This window comes from Eublepharis macularius, chromosome 15 (assembly GCF_028583425.1).
Source record: "Eublepharis macularius isolate TG4126 chromosome 15, MPM_Emac_v1.0, whole genome shotgun sequence".
NCBI classification, from domain to species: Eukaryota; Metazoa; Chordata; class Lepidosauria; order Squamata; family Eublepharidae; genus Eublepharis; species Eublepharis macularius.
Window position 1 is genome coordinate 37232585 of NC_072804.1, and position 21802 is coordinate 37254386.

General features: G+C 42.6%; 1 protein-coding gene across 2 annotated transcripts in view; it reads right to left on the minus strand.

Moving 5' to 3' along the window:
• Positions 1 to 21802, minus strand: part of KPNA6 (karyopherin subunit alpha 6) — a 33047-nt gene that overhangs the window by 5915 nt on the left and 5330 nt on the right. Inside the window, exons 1-9 of one of the 2 annotated variants that reach the window (XM_054999152.1) lie at positions 17520 to 17588; positions 12267 to 12403; positions 10585 to 10680; positions 8300 to 8399; positions 7408 to 7502; positions 6406 to 6537; positions 5590 to 5678; positions 4640 to 4739; positions 3231 to 3394 (exon numbers count right to left, since the gene is read on the minus strand). In XM_054999152.1, the coding sequence (XP_054855127.1) occupies positions 3231 to 3394; positions 4640 to 4739; positions 5590 to 5678; positions 6406 to 6537; positions 7408 to 7502; positions 8300 to 8399; positions 10585 to 10680; positions 12267 to 12398 (908 nt within the window). In that variant the 5' untranslated portion in view covers positions 12399 to 12403; positions 17520 to 17588. Of the gene's footprint in view, positions 1 to 3230; positions 3395 to 4639; positions 4740 to 5589; positions 5679 to 6405; positions 6538 to 7407; positions 7503 to 8299; positions 8400 to 10584; positions 10681 to 12266; positions 12404 to 17519; positions 17589 to 21802 lie in introns of those variants that run through there. The other variant, XM_054999151.1, reaches the window with a different exon arrangement.

Below are 21802 nucleotides of genomic sequence, written 5' to 3' on the forward strand. Positions count from 1 at the left end.
CTTTAGGTATATGCGTATAAAGAGGACTAAAAGGTACTGACTATCACTTTGAATTAGAGACCTGAACCAAAGAGCGTAGCGATGCAGTTGTTTTAGGCCTAGCATGATGTGTTCTCCATGAGTGCTGGCTAGCAATCCGGCTGCTATATTTTGCATTAAGCTTCAGAGGCAGTCCCACATAAAGCTTATTAAAGTCACCTAACCTAGATGTTACAACAGTACAGATAAGAACAGCCAAGTCCCACCTCTGTAGAAGGATTGCAGCTGGCATATCAGATCAAAGTTGATTAAAAGAACTTTCATCTGGAAAGGCTTCAGTTTACTGGCTACTCAAAATCAGCCTGTTACAGCCTCCAAGAAGCAGTTTCAGGAACCCAATTCAAAGGAAAATGTTGGTGTTACAAATTCCTGGAGAATTTTCTACAGTGGTTTTGCGTAGATGTTAAAAAGCACTGGGAGAAATTATTGAGACTTGTAGAACCCTGTAGCACAAGAGCTGTGGGCTCAAGTATACTTAATCATCCACCTTCTAGTGTCAATTGGCCAGATAGGAATGGAACCACCAGAACGCAGCACCTCTAATTCCCAGGCCAAAGGAAGATCACAACGAGAGAGTCATTCCTCCCCAGTCTAGCAACCCATCTGGGGCACGAAGGATCTTTAAGCCCCAAACCCAAGCCTGAAAAAGGCCTAAATAATCTGTCACCCAAAGAAAACACCCTGGAGTTACCTCACCATACTCAAAACACTTTACCCAGAAAAGGGAGGACTGCCACATAGCAGTAGTTGCTTTTTATGAAGTCAGAGGTGGCTTTTTTTCCCAGAAGGGGATTTATAACCTCCTTTGAGATGAGTGTTACTCTTGCTCCTCTTTTAAAGCTACTGTTAGTATATACTGGACCCATTTTGACAATCTTCTCCAGTTCAACTGAATCAGTCAGGTGAACAAGGGTCAAGAGCTCTGAACATCTACTGAATTCCCATATGCCTATACTATCAGGTTGCAGTAACTGGAGTTCATCCAAGCAACCCAGACTGCGCTTCAACCACCCTCTGAGACTCAGCTGTAAAAGCAGTGGGCTCTGGTTGTGGCATGTGCAAATTATTTTATGTTCAAGATGTCTTGCAAAGAAGTCACAGCGACCTACCAAATGTTCAGAGTTTATACCACTGCAGAATGAAGATTGCCCCCCGACCATTACCTGAACAGTTGGATGGTTTTGTGCTGGCAGAGATATGAGTGTTTCACCACCATGACTGCCACAAAGTACTCACAAAGATCAGCTCTGACTCATGTGAATGTGTTACAACTTAACCACAGGAAGGAGGGGTTCCAGAACACAGTTCTACACAACAACCAGGGAATCACCCGAAGAACCCACATACACTACCAAGTGTATCTATTCACATTTAGTAATTAAAGTGCAAATGCTCATAAATATTATAATCTTACACAATAATACATTAAATTCCTCTGAAGTCAGTTGATTTCAAATATTCAGTCCAATAAGGTAATTCAATTTGACATTCAGTCCAATAAGATATTTCCAATCTGACAATATATCGAAGTGTCCCATATGAGTCCACAAGAATCAAAATCAACTCCGCAGAAATTATACAGGAGCAGCAGACATCTCAAAGCCTGAAGAATCCGGAGAGCAGCAAGGCTCCAAAGAAGCAAAAAACTCCAGGCAGTTGGCAACAAGCTTGCCAGCTTTTTGTTTCACTCGTTTCACTGTGAATGTGACCAAGTATCTCAAGTTTTTCTCCACTTGCTCTTTAGTTATCTACCAGCCTGTGTCTTTGCTTCCAGCTCCACAGTGAACCAAGGAGTGAACAGTGAACCAAGGAGCCAAGTGGACACTACAGGACCATGGAAGATGGTTAGAAGCAGTGTTCCACAAAAGCACTCACCAGCTTGCTAGTGGCAAAGATGCCTTTTATCCTCCTGAATCCCTTTTAATGCAAAGGAATTTGCTCCACCATGCCTTTAAACGGTTTTTTTCTTAAGAACAACGAAGTCAAATTTGTTACTGATTTCTGCAGAACAGTTTTTCCAAACCTAGTGTCCAGAGAGTTTGTGTGTTCATTTGAATATTTACTCAGTCACCTGTCACTGGGTTTACTCCCATGCATAGGATTGCAAAACTGAATTTAGGGAAGTTGTATTCCATGGAGTCAGTCCACCTTAGACCACCACTGCCTACTCCTGATAGGCAGAGGTCTTGAAGATCCTATTTAAAGATCTTTCTCAGCCCTGTGACCAAAGACATTTTTGCCCCCAGTAGCTCAACTAAGGGACCATTTGCACTCAAAGCATGTGCTCTAGACTAACCTATGCACCTCTAGCTATCTAGAATAACTATCTGAAAAAGTGGACTAGGAATTCTTGCCACAAAAAATGTGTTTGTCATTAAGGTGCTACAGAATTCCCTGTTCTTGAAAAAACCTGTCAGTCATATTTACCTTCATAATATATTCTTCTGGAGAGGGATTTAAAGCAAGCGCTTCACTGACCCTTTTAACAACAAAGAGGGCCTAACCCAATATGTATAATATGTACATTTCATGCTACAAGCAAAACGCCAAATGGAAAGTATGGACTGGTCCCGATTTTAAGAACTTGTTTTTCACTAGAAAGCATACATGAAGTGCAGTATTTGTGCTTATTGTAAAAATGATGTATATGAATCAAAAATCTGAAAAAGCAAACCAAAATTACAAAATTAAAAATATCTTAAAAAATAGTCATCCTGTTCGTTAATTTAGGTAAGATGCTTGAAGGTAACAGATGCTGATAGCAAGTCAACTTAAAGAACTGCTCTCTTAAGTAGCACCATGATCCTGTGGCAGGTTTGGACTTTACAACTGACTAACAGACCACAAGGGATGGCTGCCCAGCCCAGCCACAATTGTGACTGCAGCTGCAGAGCAGTCATGTCTACTGCACGGGATACCTTCTCAACTCCACAGGCCCGCCAGGGCTTTCACAGAAGCATCAGTCATGACAACAGGAAGCTTCCTGACGGCTCCCATGAACCCATCAAATCTAAAATCTAGACCTTACACTGTGAAATGATTTTAGGAGAGTTACCTACATGCTCCTCAGCTACTATCCCCAGCGCTTCTATCCCTGTGCTGCAAGACACACATCCTCTAAGTTCCAACTATAGAGGTGAGGCCCCTCCTAAAGGGCTAATTCTACTTTCCATCATAGGCAGGACACTTACATTAGCAACTCCACCAGTCGCCGACATACCCCAGAATCTATTACAGCCTGGATTTTCTCATTGGGGCCATCTGATAGGTAGGAGAGTGCCCAGCACGCATCGGCCAGCAAGTCTGAGTCGCTGCTGAAGAGTAAGCGTGACAAGACAGGCAAACAGGACGACACCTACCAAGAAGCACAAACACAGCAGAAAGTTTAAAAAGACCCCGTAAGAGGAAAGAACAAGGGCTGGTGACAAGCACATTTTCGGTGCAGCAAAGGTTAAGTACACATACCACATACGGGTGACTCATTTAGCAGACATTAAAATCCATGGGTTTGCAGGGCTTGATTGAGCCAATGGTGCCCTATGAGAACCCCTTATTTTAAAGACTGTATAATGCTTTTCTGCACAAAGGAATACAAAGCAGGCCATCTGGCTTCAGCATTGCTCCCACCATTCTTCCACTTTTGTGACAGCAAGGCAGTGTGTTGCATGTAGTAGTCATTTTAGTGGGTTGCATGCAAAAGAGGTTCCTGGCGGACAGCTTCTGGTGTGATCAACTCTTGAGTGGCACTAGCACAGAGCTGCGAACTATACAACTATGTATATGAGTACATGTATATACTATATAATGTGTGCGCATTACCTGTTGCTTTTATGTATTATCCTGCTCCTACTTTGTTGTTTCCTGCTTGTGTAATTACATGGGCTGCATTTTTAAGACATAGTGTCTAATACTTTTTGCAGCATTTCAAACTTTTGTAATCCTAGTCATATTACATTGGTTATTAAATGCCTCATCCTGCTGGTTGCATTGATGCACACAGTTTAATCTGCTGAGTGTCAGTAAGAATCATGAACTAAAAAATAAAAATAACTAAATTTCTTCCTTAAGTGTTTGGTTATTGCAGAGAGATTTTTTGTTTTTTAACATAGGGTTAGGGGTCCTCCTTCCCCTTTAAATATGAAGCATTATAATCCAAAATTCTATCATCTCATTCTGCAGAGAAACTTAAAGGACCTGGGAAAAGGGGGTGGTGCTGGAATGATGTACTTTTCTATTTATTCATGTTATATATAGGCAGCCATTCTCACTGAGACTCAAGGTAGATTAAACAGTTTAAATCAATATGATCAATGGAGGAGGCATTCAACAAAAATACAAGAGGGTATGGACTGCAGAAATTTGAAAACAAGCATCAATCTGAATACAGAGATGAAACAAGAAAACATAATTGATTTGACACGACATATTTAAACAATGCAGAAACTACCCAGCAAGAACATATCTACATCAATGGAGAGTACCCAGGGGAATAGCCTACAGTCCCGGTGCCTTTACCAAAGCATCTCTGAGCCATTTTTTATGGCACAGCCCTATTGCCTGAGTAAAAAAGCCCTCCCAAATAATTCATCTTATGTCTCACCTTTACAAATTCAGGGGGTGGATTCTTCCCTCTGCAGAGGTTCGACAAAGCCCAAACTGCATTCCGTGTCATGGTCAACCGGGTGGATTTTGTGAGGAGCCTAAAAGACACACACAGCAAGTTGTGCTCTCTCTAGCTGCAGCATTTGTCCTAACAGCTGTCCCTTACTGTAGCAGACTGACTCTTTACCCCCATCAAGGCATCAGAATTAAATCCGTTCTTCACCACGCATAGTTTCACAACTCCTGCATAGTTATTTATAAGGAACCAGAGCAGCTTCATTTCAAAGCTCAAGGGGGACTTGACCCCTGAGCCTCCAAGCCCAAATATCCCCTGCACTGGCAATGACACTTCAACTGCATAGTATTATTCCATATTACCAAGTTTTTTTCAGCTTCCCCACCAAGGAGCTCAGGGTAGCAGAATATACCTTTTCATTCTCAAAAGTACTCAGCAAAGCAGTTCTACTGACAACAAGAGGTATCTGACCCACAAAGTCCATCATAAGCTATTTGAACCCATTAAGCTTTCTGAATAAGGAAATTTTCAGCCATCGTTTTCTAAAGAACGGAGATCAGTCTGAACGCTTTGCAGGAAAGGACAAGAGACCTTCAAGAACTCCCTGGATAGAGATCTCCTGCTACACATACACACGTTCTCTTCAGATTAGCTTACTTTTTGCTAAACCAGCGTGCCACAAACAGGCACTAACAATGTGTACCGCACAAAAGATGGCACTTGCTTGATTCATATGGAATCAACAGTCAAGTTGCATCCTTGCCAGGAATCCCTAGCCAGTCTGGCCTGGCAAAAATTCCTTTCTGAACCTCAGTAAGGCAATTGGTAGGAACCTAGCTGTGAAGAAAAACTTCTATCAAGTCTACACAATTATGAGTCTACACTTCAGAAGAATCCTTGTGTTTCTATTCCAGGTCTCAATAGCTACTCACAACAACAAAGGAGGAAGGATGCCACAGTCAAGGACGTAATCACGACAAGCAGAGCTGTCTCCAGCGATGTTCCCCAGTGCCCAAACAGCCTGGAAGAAGAGCAGGAACTTCAGTATTCAGCCCTTTAACAGAGGGGAGAGAAGGCAATGGTGGAGAAGAAAGCCATTCTCCAGGTTGCTTGTTAACTATCACCCCTCAAAGGCTCCACAGGCTCATGGCAGCTTTCTACTGTTGCTAACTGGTGCAGCAAAGTCCTTTACAAACTCCAACACATGTACCTGAAATCCAACCCATACAGCCCTCTAGAAAGCGGCTGCTAAGGTATGGCCTGCTAGTTCAAAGCTGTGGGAAATCCACTGCTACTCCCTTTTATTCTCGCCATCACAGAAATAGCCCACAGTTTCCAGTGTTTCCTTGCCTCCTCATTTCCTCCTTGCCCATTGCTTCTAATCTCCCCACATACCAAGCATTAGTGCTTCTCCCATGTTCTGATTCTGCCAATAACTAAGCCTAACATCTCCCCCTCACACAAACTGCACTGTGTCAGCATTCTGTTGCTGTTATGTCAGCCCTGAGCAGTTTGAATACTTAAAAGTTCTATGACATCAGTACAACCTGTCCAATGGCATGCTCTGGGCGCACGGACATTCATAGTTGTTCTGCCTTTTAAGTAACATTTCACAACTAGGAATCTGAAGGTGTGAGGTATCTGCCAAAGGGAGAAGGCATTTGAAAGAAGATCTTCCAGGATGGACCCACAAAGCAGCTCTTTAAAATTCTCTAACCACAAGTCTCATGTCCCTGAAAACGTCTCACCTGCTCTTGGACATCTTCAAAATCAGAGCTCAACAGCTCAATGAAGATTGGAACAGCTCCAGCCTCAATTACTATCTTGGTTTGTAGAGAGGTGCCAGAGGCAATGTTTGTGAGTGCCCACGCAGCTTCAAACTGAAAAGCAACATCAGCAGCCTGTTATAGGATGCCCCCGCCACACATCTCAACACAACAGCTCTGCATGATGAAGGGTCCACCACAGATGACTAGCTGAAGTGTAAGATGCTTTTCCTGGAAATAGCACAGTTCAGAAATTGGTCCTGGCATGCTTCCATTATAGCTGCACCTTAGCATATCTCAATGCACAGCAACACTCTAGTGGTTCACAGTCCTGTGGAAGCTGCAGACACATTTTCAACAGTTCCACTTAGTCTGGACACTCCTATCTGGGAAATACTTAATTTGTAGCATCTTTCAGCACCATCATAAGCTTCCTGTAGTTAAGCTTATTTCTGGGCAGCCAGAGGTGCGCTGGGCTATTCATTTATTTAGAAAATTTATGCTGCACATTTCCAAAGATAAATGGAATGAGGGTCACAAAAGATACAATATGAAAACTGTAACACCCACAGAAATTGTTAAAAATTAACAAGCCATTAAAAAGCCTAACTTTAAAAACATAAGCAATGCTGCATTTAACCATTTTTTTAAAGCTCAGCTTTACTGGCTACTTTAATAATTTTTTTAAAAAAATCTCAGGACCAAAGCCCCTGGACAGTGCATCAAAGTTTATTTCAGAAGCCTCCTGTCTTCAGCTACAGAGCACTTTCAAGACACTTATCTAAAAGTGGGTTTTTAATATTATGCTTTGGTGTTAGATACCACTTGGCATTTGTGAACCGATTCTTCTGCAATCCCATATGGTGTGCTGAATCATAAAGTTTATCAATCACCTTAGTGCAATGGCAGGGCCTATTCAGTTTCCAAACAGTTAACATCCTGGCCAACCAAACCCAAGAGTCCGTTCCCCCACAACCTGCTCACCTGTAATGTGCTGTTGTCACTTCTCTTGAGGAATTCTACAAACCTCTCCACTACTCCCTGAGAGCTTATCACTTCATCAATTGGAGGATTTGGCTCTGAAGAGGAGGAAAAACGGAGTATTTTGTAATAAAATCAAAGAAGTTTTATTACGACACATATGGTCTTGTTCATATTAGATGGTTTACAGAATTCCACTCAGGCCTTTAATTTCTATGCAGGCAGTTTTCATTTTAAGAGTGATTTTTAAGCAACCATAATTGAAAAACTAACCCTGATATTGTCTTGTTTGTTGTATATTCCCACTCCCATTACAACACTGCATGTATATACCTATTACATGTTTGCTGAAATGTCTTTGATATTGCCTGTACTGACTCACACTGTGTAATCTGCCTTGAGTCTCAGTGTGAAAGGAAGACTACAAATGATGTAAACAAACAAAAGACTGTTTTAAAAGCCTCTTTCAGGCAAACCATTTCAAAATGTCAGGCATCTTGAGTTTCCTGCAGGAAAACTGTCAGGGCTCTTTTTCAGGGGGAATGTGGGGGAACGGAGTTCCGGAACTTCTCGAAAATGGTCACATAGCTGGTGGCCCCGCCCCCTGATCTCCAGACAGAGAGGAGTTTAGATTGCCCTCTGTGCTGCTGGGCATGGAGGGTGCTGGGTGCAGAGGGCCGCTGGGTGGCGTGGAGGGCAATCTAAACTCCCCTCTGTCTGGCGATCAGGGGGCGGGGCCACCAGCCATGTGACCATTTTCTCTGAGGGCAACCCACTGAGTTCCACAACCTGTTTTCCCAGAAAAAAAGCCCTGAAAACTGTGTAGGATCTTTATAAGTAACACCTAAACATAAGAACAGCCCCTACAAAAGTGCTTCCCTTAGTTGCATTTTACCTTTTGAAAGCAGTTTCCTGAACCGCTGGGTAGTTACTAGCTGAAGGTCAGGGTCTTCTGAGAACAGCATTTCTACCATCTCTCTTGTGATAACTCCCTCCTGAAAAGACAATATGCTACACCCTTACTAATTAATGCTACTGTCAAATTTAGCACACTTGGATGCAGCATCAGAAATATTCAGTTTTGGAGAGAAACTACTAAAGCAGGCATAAGAACAGACAAAAAAGTCAAGCTAACAGATTGTCCTATTTAGAACTTCAGAATTGTCATCTTCTACTTCCTGCAAGCAACTGAAAGAACAAGTACCCATTCAAATGGTTCCAAAATCTGTACAAGCTTATTCATTTTGGCCACAGCATCATTTTTTTTAAGGAAACATACTGCTACTTAAAGTTAACACATTTAAAACCTAACTGGAGGCAAACACCATTTGGCTTCTCTTCTTCTCAGACCGTTCCAAGAGTAGCATCAGAAGGAGGTGAGCCACCAAGGCCTCTTCCTCCTCCACTGGCCCATCTTAGATCCAATGTCATTTGGTTACTTCTGCAATGGCCATTCCACCTGGTCATTATGCAGCCATGGTATCTAACACTTGGTACCAGAATTTGCTGGCTTTCTTCTTCCCTTCCCATTCCGTTCGTGTCGTTTGCTCTACATTATAGCCATTCATGCTGAATGGTAAGCTACAGCAGTAGAAAGTAGGGATGTGCAATATGGGTTCGGTATTCAGTAAAAATTAACACATTTTACCTGATTTGGTAAAATTTAGTATTACTGAACTGAAATCTGAATACCAAATTTAAGTTTACTGAATTTATTCGGTAAAATTCGGAAAGGGCAGCAGCTCTGTTACTTTACTAAGGAACAGCAAAGAAACACTGCTTCCCACCTTTTTTTTTAACCAGATGGGAGGGGGGAGGGGGAGTGAGTCAGAGGCAGGCAGGGGAAGGGAGGGGGAGTATGAGTGGCCAATCCTTTCAGCAGCTCTCCTTCTCTGGCCAATGGGATTCTCAAGAAGAAGAGCGCCTTTTTAAAACTGCTGCAAGGAGTTAAATTAGGAAGCTTGCCTCAGCCTCCATTTTGCTCTAGCTTGGAGACTGAGAGACACTGCCTGCTTGCTGCTGCCACCGCCGCCGCCGCCTTTCTCCCCTAACCTGCTTTGGACTGCGACTGGATCCTACTGCCCAGTGAGTGGGGAGGATTCCTGGCTGCTGCCTAGTTTGAGAGTTGTAGACTCACTGCATTTTTTCTCTCTTTGCGAAGAGGCGGTGGCCTGGTGTCAGTGAGGAATTGGGGGAGTGTTTTTGTTTGCATTTTAAAAACTGCTTTTTTGCTGTGTGTGGGGAGAGCTTTGGTTGGGCTTCTGTGTAGGGGGTTTTGATTTCTGGCTTTTGAAGTTGGCTATATTCACTGTTCATTTTGCTGCTTGTTCTTCTGGAGGGGTGTTTTATCCTCTTGTGGGTAATTTGTTAGGAGTTTTATAGTTTATGTTAATTTTATTAAATTCACTTGTTCTTGGGGGAGGGGAGGCTGTTTCCTCCTGTTGTTGGGCTTTCTTTACAGAAGTTTGGTTGGTGTTTTTTTGCCGGATTGTTTTCTGTTGGCATAGAAGTTTGATTTGGTCAGATGTTCAATTGTTGTTGGTTATTCTTCTGTGGGGGATTTGTTGGGGTGCTCGGTTCAGTTTGTTAACTTAACCTAGTGGTGTTTTGATGTAATTTTTGGGTTTCTGGAGAGAGTTGTGAACTTTTAAAATGTGTTTTTAATATAGGCTAGTTGTAGGTTTTCCCCAAAGAGAATAATGGAGATTGGAGGTGGCTGGGAGCACCTTCTGGAGGGAGGGGGAGGCATAAAATGGCATCCTGTGGTCCAATCTTCATGAAACTTAGGGGCTCATTAGAGGACAGTTCAGAGTAGGTCTCCTGTAAATTTTGTCCAAAATGACTCCCACTCTACCCCAGCCACCAGAAATTTCTGAATTGTGTTTCCCGTAGGAAACGATGGCTGAATTTTATCAAATTTGCTCTGTATTACTGAACTGAACTGGAGAATAAATTCAGTATTCCCCGAATTCCTAACTTTTTTTTACAGTTCAGTATTACCAAACCGAATCAACCATTTTTCCCCCCTGTGTATACTCCAGTACAAAGACAAGAATACAAAGATGGTGAATAAATACTCAGCCTTTCTGAGCACACCCCCAAAAGTGGCCTGCATCATACAGAGTATTAATGCAGTAAGAATATAACATATGAAAAAATAGTATCCCAATGATTACGTACCCCAGCTGTGGTGGAGCTAACAAACGAATCCGCCAGGGGACTGTCAAACATGGTAGAATCTTCATTAATTAGCTCCACATTTCTTCGTTTAAAGAGCTGAAATAGAAAGCAGACCACATCATAGGAGCACATGCTGAGAAGACTTAGCAAACAGGATACAAGTGTTGGGTAGGCTTCTGCAGTTTCTAGTACACAAGGAGATATGCAAGCCACTGAAGCCCTGTCTAGTATGGTTTTCCTACCTGGAGATTTCATTAGGTCCTGTCCACATTTTTCAGTTCATTTCCGCAGCCACAAGAACTAGAAATTTGCCTCTTTACATTAGATTCTCTGGATCCAAGTTCTATGCAACATCCAGTATTCCACAATAGTAATACATAAAACATACAGACCCAGCAATAAGCCATTTTGGAGGCTCTGTATACCTGGGCCAAACAATCTCCTGCCTTTGCTCTCATGATGTAAGAATCCTGAGCGGCCAGCACATTGTGCTCAGCCACCTCCACCTCCCAGTTACCCCAAAGTGCTGTCTATTGGCTTGTACCTCTAAATCACTAAAGATGAGTTTTAGTGACCATGGTTTAAAATGTACACAAGCTTTCAAGTGCCCAGTGGGAGGCACTGGTGCCTTACAGAGGATTCTCTTTGTTGCAGCTGCATTCATGTTAAAGACTTTAGTTGATCTTCCTCTTAACCTATTAAAAACCAGTTTGAACATTATTAAATCCTCAATAGATGCCTTTTTGAGACACTCAAGAAGATTCTGCACTTTCTATGACCATTTTCAAGAGGTCTTTTCATTCTCCATTACAGACACATGCTCTGACCTGGACAGCCAAGATTAGCTTGATTTTCTCATATTTCAGAAGCTAAGCAGGGTTGGCCTAGATTACTACTTGGATGGGAAACCACTGAGGAAGTCCAGGGTCACAACACAGAGGCAGGCAATGGCAAACTATCTTTGAATGTCTCTGGCCTTGAAATCCCTATTGGGCTGCCATAAGTTGGCTCCAAGTTGACATTACTTTTCACCACGGCCACAGAAACATACAGTACAAAGAATACTGTACTGTACCTTGGCTTTCCAACTCACCAATTAAAACAGTCTCCTGTTTAATTAATGGATTCAAAGGGTAGGCCCATGGTTAATTAAGCACAATAACTATCTTGCTGGATCAAACCAGAGGTCCATCTAGTCATGCACTGTGCTTCACATAGTGGCCAACTAGTTGCCCAGGAAGGCCAAATACGACAAAGACACCCAGGCCTTCCCATGATGTTGTTCAGTGGTACAGCATCTGTTTTGCACACAGAAGTACTATGTTCAATCCCTGGCCTCTCCAGTAAAAAGAGCAGGCAAGCAATGTAAAAAACCTGGACCTGAGACCCCAAAAAGCCAATGATAGTTTAAATAGGCAACACGGATTTTGACAGACTAATGGTCTTCGGTACAAGAGAGCTTCACATGCTTATGTGATTAAGCCACTGAAAGACGGGTGTCCCAATTTTAGTCTACTCTATTGTTGCGCAGCTGCCCAAGTATTAGACAATCATAAATGACCCCTAAACAACAAGGAGAAAATGATCCATCTAACCTCAAGAAATGTTTCAGGGTGATCAGAAGCAACTTCTCCTGGTTGCCTTCTACTGAAGACAAACATGATCACACGAACGCGCATTACCTGTTGCTCCCTCTTCTGCTTGCGCAGCTGGATCCCTTCCTCCTCTCTCCTCCGGCGCATCTCCTCAGGATTCAGCGCCTTGTTTTTGTAGCTCTTCATTCGGTAGTTGTTGTCTTTTGCTGGGCTCGCCATTGTTTCTGCATAGGGAAGGGAAGAGGCAGAGGTCATCTCTGTCAAGTCAAATAGAAACAGGGCTCCAGCCTCAGGGGCTCACATTGTGCTACATCTGTATTAAAGGGGCTCAAATAGTAGTACAGAGCTTGTACATAGTACAGCTTGTACAATCCAGTCGCCCATATCTCTGTTACAGAAAATGTACAGTTCAAAGCTGTGCAGCAGGTCCCATTGCACAGATGGAATTTGAATCCTGGCTCCCTATTTATTTTAGAATATTTATACACAGCCTGTTCAGGGTGCTGTTCTCTTAAGCCTGAGTCTCCTTCCACTGGAACTCACGCCTCCTTTAATAGATTATAGTATCAAAACAAAGCATGTTTATTCTCCCTAGTTTTTCCTGGAACAAGTTGGAAAAGCTAAAGCTAAATGGGAACCAAGCCCCACCCCTAATTCCGAGAGTAAAATTAAGGCTAATGAGGCTTCAGGAGTGGAGAGAAGTGTGTAGAACAGATGAAGACTAGCTCACAACAAAATGATGAACTGTCCAGTAGCACCTCAGTGCTTGTCCTGCTGTGGTCCAAGAAGAATTCGGTGCACTTTTCCACTAGCAACAGGATCAACCAAGACACCCATCTGAAACTGCTGAGTACAACATACCTCATCCATCTTGTCTCAGTGTTTTGATACTGCATTTAAAAAAAATTTTCTAATGCACCTTGAGCCCTTGGATATGATGCAATATATATTTAAAGCAGTACTCTTTGAGGGATAAGGCGGGGTACACAGAAGGAAGATGTGTGTCAGGAAACAAAACAGTCCACAAAGGCTGTGCTGAGAACTCAAGAGAGCACTTGAAGACATCATTTGGTCTTCCCCCCTCTTCTCAGATGCTGAAGAATAAGCATACCAGTTACACAAAGATGTTAATTTGAGTATACTTAAGTGCAATCTCCCCCTGACAATAGTTTGTAGCCAGGAGACCTTTAAAAAATTACCTTTACAGGAGCCTGCCCACTCACTCGGTTCAGTTGGCCCAGCTCCATGTTTCATTATCAGAGGCCTTGTGTGCAGGCACAAGCTACAGGGTTTTCTCAGTGATGGCAATATTTTTTTTTAAATTTCATTTATTTAGTCTGCCTTTCTCACTGATATGCAAGGTGGATTACACAGTGCAAATCAATACAATATAATCAACCACTAGGACATGCGCTGAGCATAGCATAGCAAGGCAAGGACATTAGTAAACACTTTTTCTTATACAAAGCATAATTAACATGACATCTTTTACACGAAAACCATTCAGTAGGAACTTACCTACATCAGCAGACAGTAGCCAGTAGCATAGTCTATAGTCCCTGTGTCTTTCATTTGGTCCCAATCCCGGAAGCTTTTAAAACTACCTTCTTCCACCAAATATTTAGGCTGATTTGGTAGTAATGATTAATCAAATTTTACTCTGGTTCAATGTGTGCTGTCTCTCTGCTATGATCCCTGAATGTGTGTTGCTGAGGATTCTCTTGTCTACTGCTGTATTGGTATTATACTGCTTTCGTGTACCATGTGGTATCATTTTAAAACTACTCTATGATAAGCTGCCTTGATAATCTCCAAAGGCAAGATACGTATTTTAAAAAACAAATATAAAATCTGAGAAGCTTTGAAACAACACAGACTTCTGCAGGTGGTCTTATAGACAGCACAGCAGACCACCAAACCACGAATCTTCACACAGCACAAGTAGGGCCAATACCTGTTTACCCGTTGCTTTTTAGCCCACCTTTTCTCCATGTCTCACCCTCACCAGTGATCCTGCAATGAAGACTGTACAATGATTGGCATCTATTCTCATAGCAACAAAACATGTCACAAATGCAGACTCCTGATTTCACTGTTACACTAGGCTGCAGAAGGAAACTGAGTTGGAAGATTCAGACAAACCCTGGCAACTGCTAGCTGGACAGCTGCGTTTCAGATGGGGCAACGGCAAAGCTGGTGCCAGTCAAGCCCACCCCCAACAACAATGCCTGCCAAAGTCCTAAGGTGCAAGAAGTCAAGCTTTTGCCCAGTCCAAATGCTTCCTTCCTAGCTGGCTCAATTCACAATCCCTCACTTGTGACTTTCACTCTTCCAATTTCACCATGCAGCCTCCAATCCCCCCACCCCAGGCTTTTCTGGTTCTAGATTCTGACCATCTTCTCAAAACACCTATATGCTCCCCTCCCTCTCTTGGCCTACCTTCAGCACCCAACTTTCCAGTGGTCCCTTTGGCTCAAGGCCTACCCCTAATTCTCAGTCTAAGTATATGTAAGTGCATTTGGTCACTTGGTCCTCTGCAGTTTGACAGCAGGGAGAAAAGAAACAGTAAACTCTTTTTGGGCAGAGAGGAGGGGACTGCTGCTTGTCATCCACCCTTGGTCCTTGAAGATAGGAAGGATTATAAACCTACCTAAGCCAGTCCTGAAGGTCAATAGGCTCAGTTGCTCTCCAACAGGGACCCAGGACTGCTGCACTCCCAAAGAGTTAACAAAATCGGCCATGGGAATGTAACACTTCAAGATACAAAGCTCAGCAACAGACTCCTAAGTCCCTTGGACTCTTTCAACACACTGCATTGCCTCCTTTTGCTTCCTACAATGCTATTCATCTTTGCTGAGTAATTGCAGAGACTCTCGTCTAAAACTGGGACTCTCACTGCTGAGTCAGAGGGAAAGGCAGACAGACAAGGAAGCTGTTATGGGAAAGATTGGACAAACATGGCTGGGTGTTTATTCCCTGCTGTACCACACAAAAGGGAGGCCCAAGCAGGTTGCTAAGAAAAAAGTCAATATGGTGGTGGGGAGCAAGGTTTAGAAAGTCATTTTGCAGGAGTTATAAAAGACAGTAGAATAGCCTGTGTCACTAAATCTTTCTTCATTAAGCAAAAAATTAGGGTTGTGCCAAACAGATTTCATTATTCAAGACAACAGCAGTATTTTTTGGAAAGAGGAGATGTCAAGTATCCCCCCTGCCCAAGACTTAAGGTTGGATCCCACAAAAGATTTCCATGTGCGTAAGGGTCCTTGCAAGCTGAAGAACTAAAACTACTTCTCGTTGCCTGCTTGCATGGAGCAAAAGCAATTCTATCCCCATTACTTTTTTTCACATGCAAAAGACACAGCACACGGTAGTTTTGAAACTGAATTAAATGAAAGTACTTGAACCATGTATTGTACATTCCATTGCTCCATATAGACATTTTTATTTTGTTAAAAACTGCATTAAAGTGCTCTCTGTTGCTGAAGCTGTTGCCTAAGTATGTGAAGTACATTTTTCTTTCTTTGCACATATTGCTGGATCCAATCATTATTAATAGCAGTCACCACCATTCAGGCATTTCTACTGCCACCTCATCTGCTACTGGCAGCTTCATTTTTACCAATCCTGCACAATGAGCAGGATTACACGGTGATCAGCCAACTCTGGCTGCAGATTGATGTCACTGACGCATCACCACACTGCTGCCTTTTGTTTGCCTTGGGGAGGGGGGCGGAATTATATATGTGGCAATGCTTCAACCTTCACCTCCTAAAGTGGGTCCCCGTAAGCTCTACATGCACACCAGCAGTTATAACTGTTACCTCTACGCTGGCAACTGAGTGTCAAGCTCCTATCTCTCAGAGGGCTAGATTTGGTACTGAGGCCTCCAGCACCATACGCTTATGTAGAGAGCCGATAAGCAAGTCAACCCTAGGCAGTGCTATCTTTCTATGGAAAATTTTTCTGGCCCTAAATAGGTAAACATGGTTTCCTGTTTAGCTACAGTTGTCAAGGCTGTTGCACTGCCAATCAATAATATTAGGTGGGCTAAATGTGAGACAGGAAGCACTGGCAAACCCCAGTTCAGTTGCCATGAAAGAACTGAAAAACAACAGGCCCTCCCCTCCCTCTGCACAATGCAGTTGATTCCTAAGTCTAGGGCAGACTTTTCCCAGGCTTGTCCATGTGTATTTGCCACCTTCTGTTAAATTCTTGAAACAAGTCGAAGCAAAACTAAAACAGACAACTTTTTGTTTCACTTTCCACAAGAACACAGAGCAGTGCCTCATTTCTTGACCTGCAGAAGGTAGAAGTGCATAAGATGTATTAATTTTCAAGGGTTTGGGGTTTCTTTAAAATGGTTGTTTTGAAGCAGTTTGGAACCAGATTTTGCTCAACCCAAAATGGAACTCAAAAACAGTGCAGATCATGGCAATGAAACTGAAGGTACCACAATTATCTCAGTGAAAGAAAATTTAACTGTTAATAGAATACTAACAGAGGTGTTTAGGTATTTTAAGAATAGTGCATGCAGTTAGTTTTCATTCTCCCCCCTGCCCAAACTTAAGCAAGCAATATAAACATATTTCTTTACATTCTAATGGGTGTCTCAATAAAATAATTTCTACATAAAACTTTGAATGCATATGAACATAACATTTAAATGATACTGTGTGTTTAATTTCACTCTAAAATTTCAGATCAAATAGTTTGCGGCTATTGGGAAAACTTTTGATATATTTATACTGTGCATAAAATTGACATTTTTAGTTCTGTTTACTAAATATGAGATCTTTTGTGCGCCTGTTGAGAGAGAATGTACATTGGGAAATCGAAGAGGCAGCAAGCAAATATGCTAAATCAGATCACATTCTTTAGAGCGCTGGCAATTTTTCCGATTCAAATTTTCCAAGAAAACCCACATTACTGATGTTGAGGCTGATGTATGATCCAAAAGAACCCTAAGATCGTGCAGGAGCTTTTGCTCCAGAGCATTTGGCACCACTTCAGAGCAACTTAAGTGGTTTTGCATGTTACCATATTACACAGGAACATAATGTCCACTTCCTGTTTCTCAGTAACGTCAAGGTGGAACCACCACACTGGAGTTTTCTGTAGCCAGGAGATGCAAAACTCCCAAATGAGGAAGATACAAAGGCTGTATCTTGGCTGTGAAACTGTATATATGAATCAGAATCCTAGGGAATTTGCACTTGTTCTTGTGTGCCACGGTAACACCCCAGGCTATTTGAAAGCATGAATGTATATACATACATACATGAACACCCTGTCTGCAGCTACTGAGTCTTTGAAAACATGTTTGCAAGACACCCTACTTACCTTCTCCATTACTTCCCTTTCCCCACAGACGCCTTTAAACTTTCCTCCCGACTCTCCACACTGGTATCAGATATATACAAGTTTGGAAACTAGGCCCACAAACGTGTTCTTCAACCTCTTCACTCACATGTTTCCTTCTGCCTCGACAGCTACATTCCAAGCATTGCCTGGCCCTGAAACACTAAGTTCCAAAGAGCAGCTCATAACAGATAAGGAATCTAACACAGCTATCTTTAAGGAGGTACTGCAGAGGAAACTGCAAACCAAAATGAAAAGAATGAAATCCATCAATTTCTAGTTCTTGGAGTAAGTTATGAACTTAAGAGACTTTTGGCTCTGCTGGACCTCCACATGAAACTCTGCAGTTCCCCCTCCCCTTTCCGAGATAAGCTCATGAGTTAAATCAAGCAAGCTGATTACAGAGTACATGTCATCTTCAGCCCATGCCAGAGAAAGCACGAGTCATGAACCATTTGGCAGCAGATGTCACCTGCAAGCAGCAGCAACTTAACACTCAGACCACTCCATGCAAGCCCACCAAGAGTCAAGGATTCGGCAGGAGTATCTGCGCTAAGCATGCAGCAGTCACCAGAGAATGACTAAGGTCCTTTTCTCTGTCTCGTTTTTCTGGATTGTGCAAAACTTAGCATTTCTAGAAACTTTCTGTGCTGGCTCATACAGCTGAGTGTTCTATCTTGTAAGAGGAATCCAATCCGAGATATTTAGTACTTGGTTGAAAGAAAAACCAAGATTGCAAGAGCAATGAAACGTGGAGCAATATTTTAAGACAAAGCTTCAATGCAAACATTAAAAACATAGGATCATTAGGGGGCTGGAAGATTTTTACACAGCTACTGTTCAATGAGATAGTTACACAAAGGAAAGGTCAACTTGATCTATTTTGTTCATATTTCTACTTGTATCTGCCCCATTTGCCATGGAATTCCCTCTAAAGGTAAAGCACCAAATCATTACTGACTGTACTCAAAACAATTGGCGGGGGGGAAGGAATCCTCAAATCAAGTGACCCTCCCAGAGTTTTACATGGAGTTCTGTGACCCAGGGCTATTTGACAGTTGTGACACTGTCCTATTCCAATCTGAAGCACTACCATAACGCTAGCAGACAGTCTCTCCCAGCCCTGGAGAAATGGCTGTGATAAGGCCGAAGTAACTTATTCCAGTACAAGTAAGTTCTGTGATGTTTGAGAGGGCATTTCTGCCACTCACTACAGAGGACTTGTTACTTGTCCAAGGCAACCAGATGGGTCTGCTACATTCTACAGGACCTCTGAGCTCTTGGGCATCATGTTACTTCCTCCAGCTCCAGAACTAGTTAATACTCTTGCCTTTGAACAGCTTTAATTACAGGCTGAATACTTGTCAGGGTGTTTTACCAAGATCCACCAGGATCAGCATCTAGAGAAAAAAGTCAGCTCCCCTATGACAATAAGGAAAGACCGCAAGAGAAACAAGAAAAGCTACAAGATCAAATGTTTCACTAAGGATGTAGATGTCATTTAATAAAAGCAACCTATCCAACATTTATCATTTAAACATTTACACATTAACAAAGGCACAGTCTAAGCCATATTTGTATTCTTACACATCAGCTCTGCTACTAATTTTTGCTAAGAAAAATTAACATCAGTCTTATGTGCAGATTGTTAACAAAAGGTTAACAGTGGAAAATAAACACTACACAAGCAAAGACAATTCTAGGATACACAGGTAATCCTTTGCCAGTTTTCCAAAGACTGGAAAATGTTTCTTAAAATATAAAAACAGTAAATGAAACTTTGATTGTGTAAACATTTAAGTGTTTAAGGTTTTACATCCAAATGTTGGATGAGGCAGTTGAACTGCATCACCCTTTGTGTCAGTAACTTACTTTCAAGAACCCATATGACATCATTATAATGTGAGAGGGCATATTGAGACAGGAGAACCTATGACCAAATACAATTACATTTAACTTAAGAAGGTTTTTCCTAGAATTATGAAGTCTGGCACGGGAAGCATAATTTTTCTGGTTTTTCCCTCCAAGGAATTTCTTTCAAATCTTTCCCCCAAAACATGTAACTAATTTTTTCCCCACAATTCGATTTACAAAAATTTTATGACATGTTTCTGCCCAATCAGGACCACCCGATATGCTATGTGTACATTATTGAAAAGTCCAGTGTTTTCAACATTTGAAGCTTAAACATATTCAAAGACGCTGCTGGCCATACTGAGATTATGTGAGATGGTTTTTGTACAGATAAACACATTGTCTTTTTACTATGCACAATTCAACTTTTTTTTTGCTATTTGAAAGGTAAGAAAGAAATGAAAGATACATTGCTAAGGAAACAGTGCAGCAATTTGCAGCTGTCTCTATTACTGGGTATAATCATAATTCTACTTGTAGAAAACTAAGGCATTTAATTTTAAGTTTCATAAATACACCAAATAGTACAATTTTATAGGCTAAGTTATAAATTACACATTTTATGGTATTTATATCTCCAGACTTTCCCAAGAATCTTTGTCCAATGTCCAGAAATACCAAACGTCCACACCCAGCACTGCATCTAAGGATATCTTTGCTACTTGTTGCTGGCGCAACTAACTGCCTGTTCAGGCTAATAATTCACTGTATCACACAAAATCCCCCTTAAGGACATGTGGGAGGGTGAACCTAGTAAAGGCTGTCTTAAGGGCTAAGAAAGTAGCAGTCTAGAGCAAAACCTGTTCCACCTTTGTCAGTTCCCAGACTACATTCCATTCACTCCCGCCTGCACTTCCCAAACAACTTTAAGAAAATGGAGAGAAGACCAGAACAGATGACCCAAGGGAAGGCTTGAATCTCAAAATTACTAGCAGGGGCATTTGCAGGTGGTGGAGACTGGAAGGAAAAATGACCTAAAGCCACCCCAAGCCCCTCTCAGAGCATCTGCCAGTAAGTCAGACTACTTTTTCAAGTACATCTGTGTTGTAAGCATACTTCAATATATAAAGTGGGTCACTGACGAGAATAGCTCATAGAGTTGGGGACAAAGGGTGACATTAGGGGAACAGATGTTCACCTGCCATTCCAGTGCAGCATCCCTCAGGGGGTGATTCTTTCCCCAATGTTGTTTAACATCTAAATGTGCCCCCTTGCCCAGGTGGTTTGTAGCTTTGGGCTGCACTGTCACCAGTATGCAGGCAACACCCAGCTCTATCTTTTGATGGATGGCCAGTTTATATGCTGCCCCGGGTTCCTTGGCAAAGGGTCTGGATGCTGTGGCGGAATGGTTACGTTAGAGTCACCTGAAGTTGAATCCCCTGAAGATGGGAGGATCTGTACCCGGAGTAATGGGATAATGGATTTGGGAATCTGGCTCCCAACCCTCAACAGAGTGCAGTTAAGGCCATCATTAATGGTGAAGAGCCTGGGTGTGTTCCTGGACAACATGCTTTCTATGGAGGCCCAGGTTGCGGCCATTGCCAGATGTGCATTTTTTCATCTCTGGCAGGTCAGGCAATTATAATATAATAAATAATAACATTTGATTTATATACCGCCCTTCAGGACGACGTAACACCCACAGAGTAGTTCACAAAGTATATTATCCCCACAACAATCACCCTGTGACGTGAGGTGGGGCTGAGAGAGCTCCCAGAAGCTGTGAATGACCCACGGTCACCCAGCTGGCTTCAAGTGGAGGAGTGGGGAATCAAGCCCGGTTCTCCAAATTAGAGTCCCGTGCTCTTAACCACTACATCAAACTGGCTCCAAACTGGTGCCCTCTCTCTTGTCCCAGGACCTGGCTTCAGTAATCCATGCAACAGTCACCTCCAAACTGGATTACTATAACTTGCTCTATGCTGGGCTGCCTTTGGGCTTGACCCGGCAGTTACAACTGGTCCAGAACACAGCAGCACACATCCTTACTGGGACACCATTTTGGGAGCATAACCATCCTGTGCTGTGCCAGCGGCACTGGCTCCCAGTTGGGTTATAGAACCAGTTCAAGGTGCTGGTTTTAGAGTTTATAGCCCTTTATGGACTGGGACCTGTGGGACCACCTTTCCCATTATGTCCCCCACAGGGCCTTGCGCTCCATGGATAAGCAGCTCTTGGTGGTCCCCAGTGTAAGGGACATTTGTCTGGCCTCAATCAGGGCCAGGGCCTTTTCTGCCCTGGCTCTGGCCTGGTGGAATGCACTCCCATTGGCAATCCAGGCCCTGTGGGACCTGTTACAATTCCACAGTGCCTGCAAAACAGATGTTCCACTAGGCCTTTGGCTGAAAGCC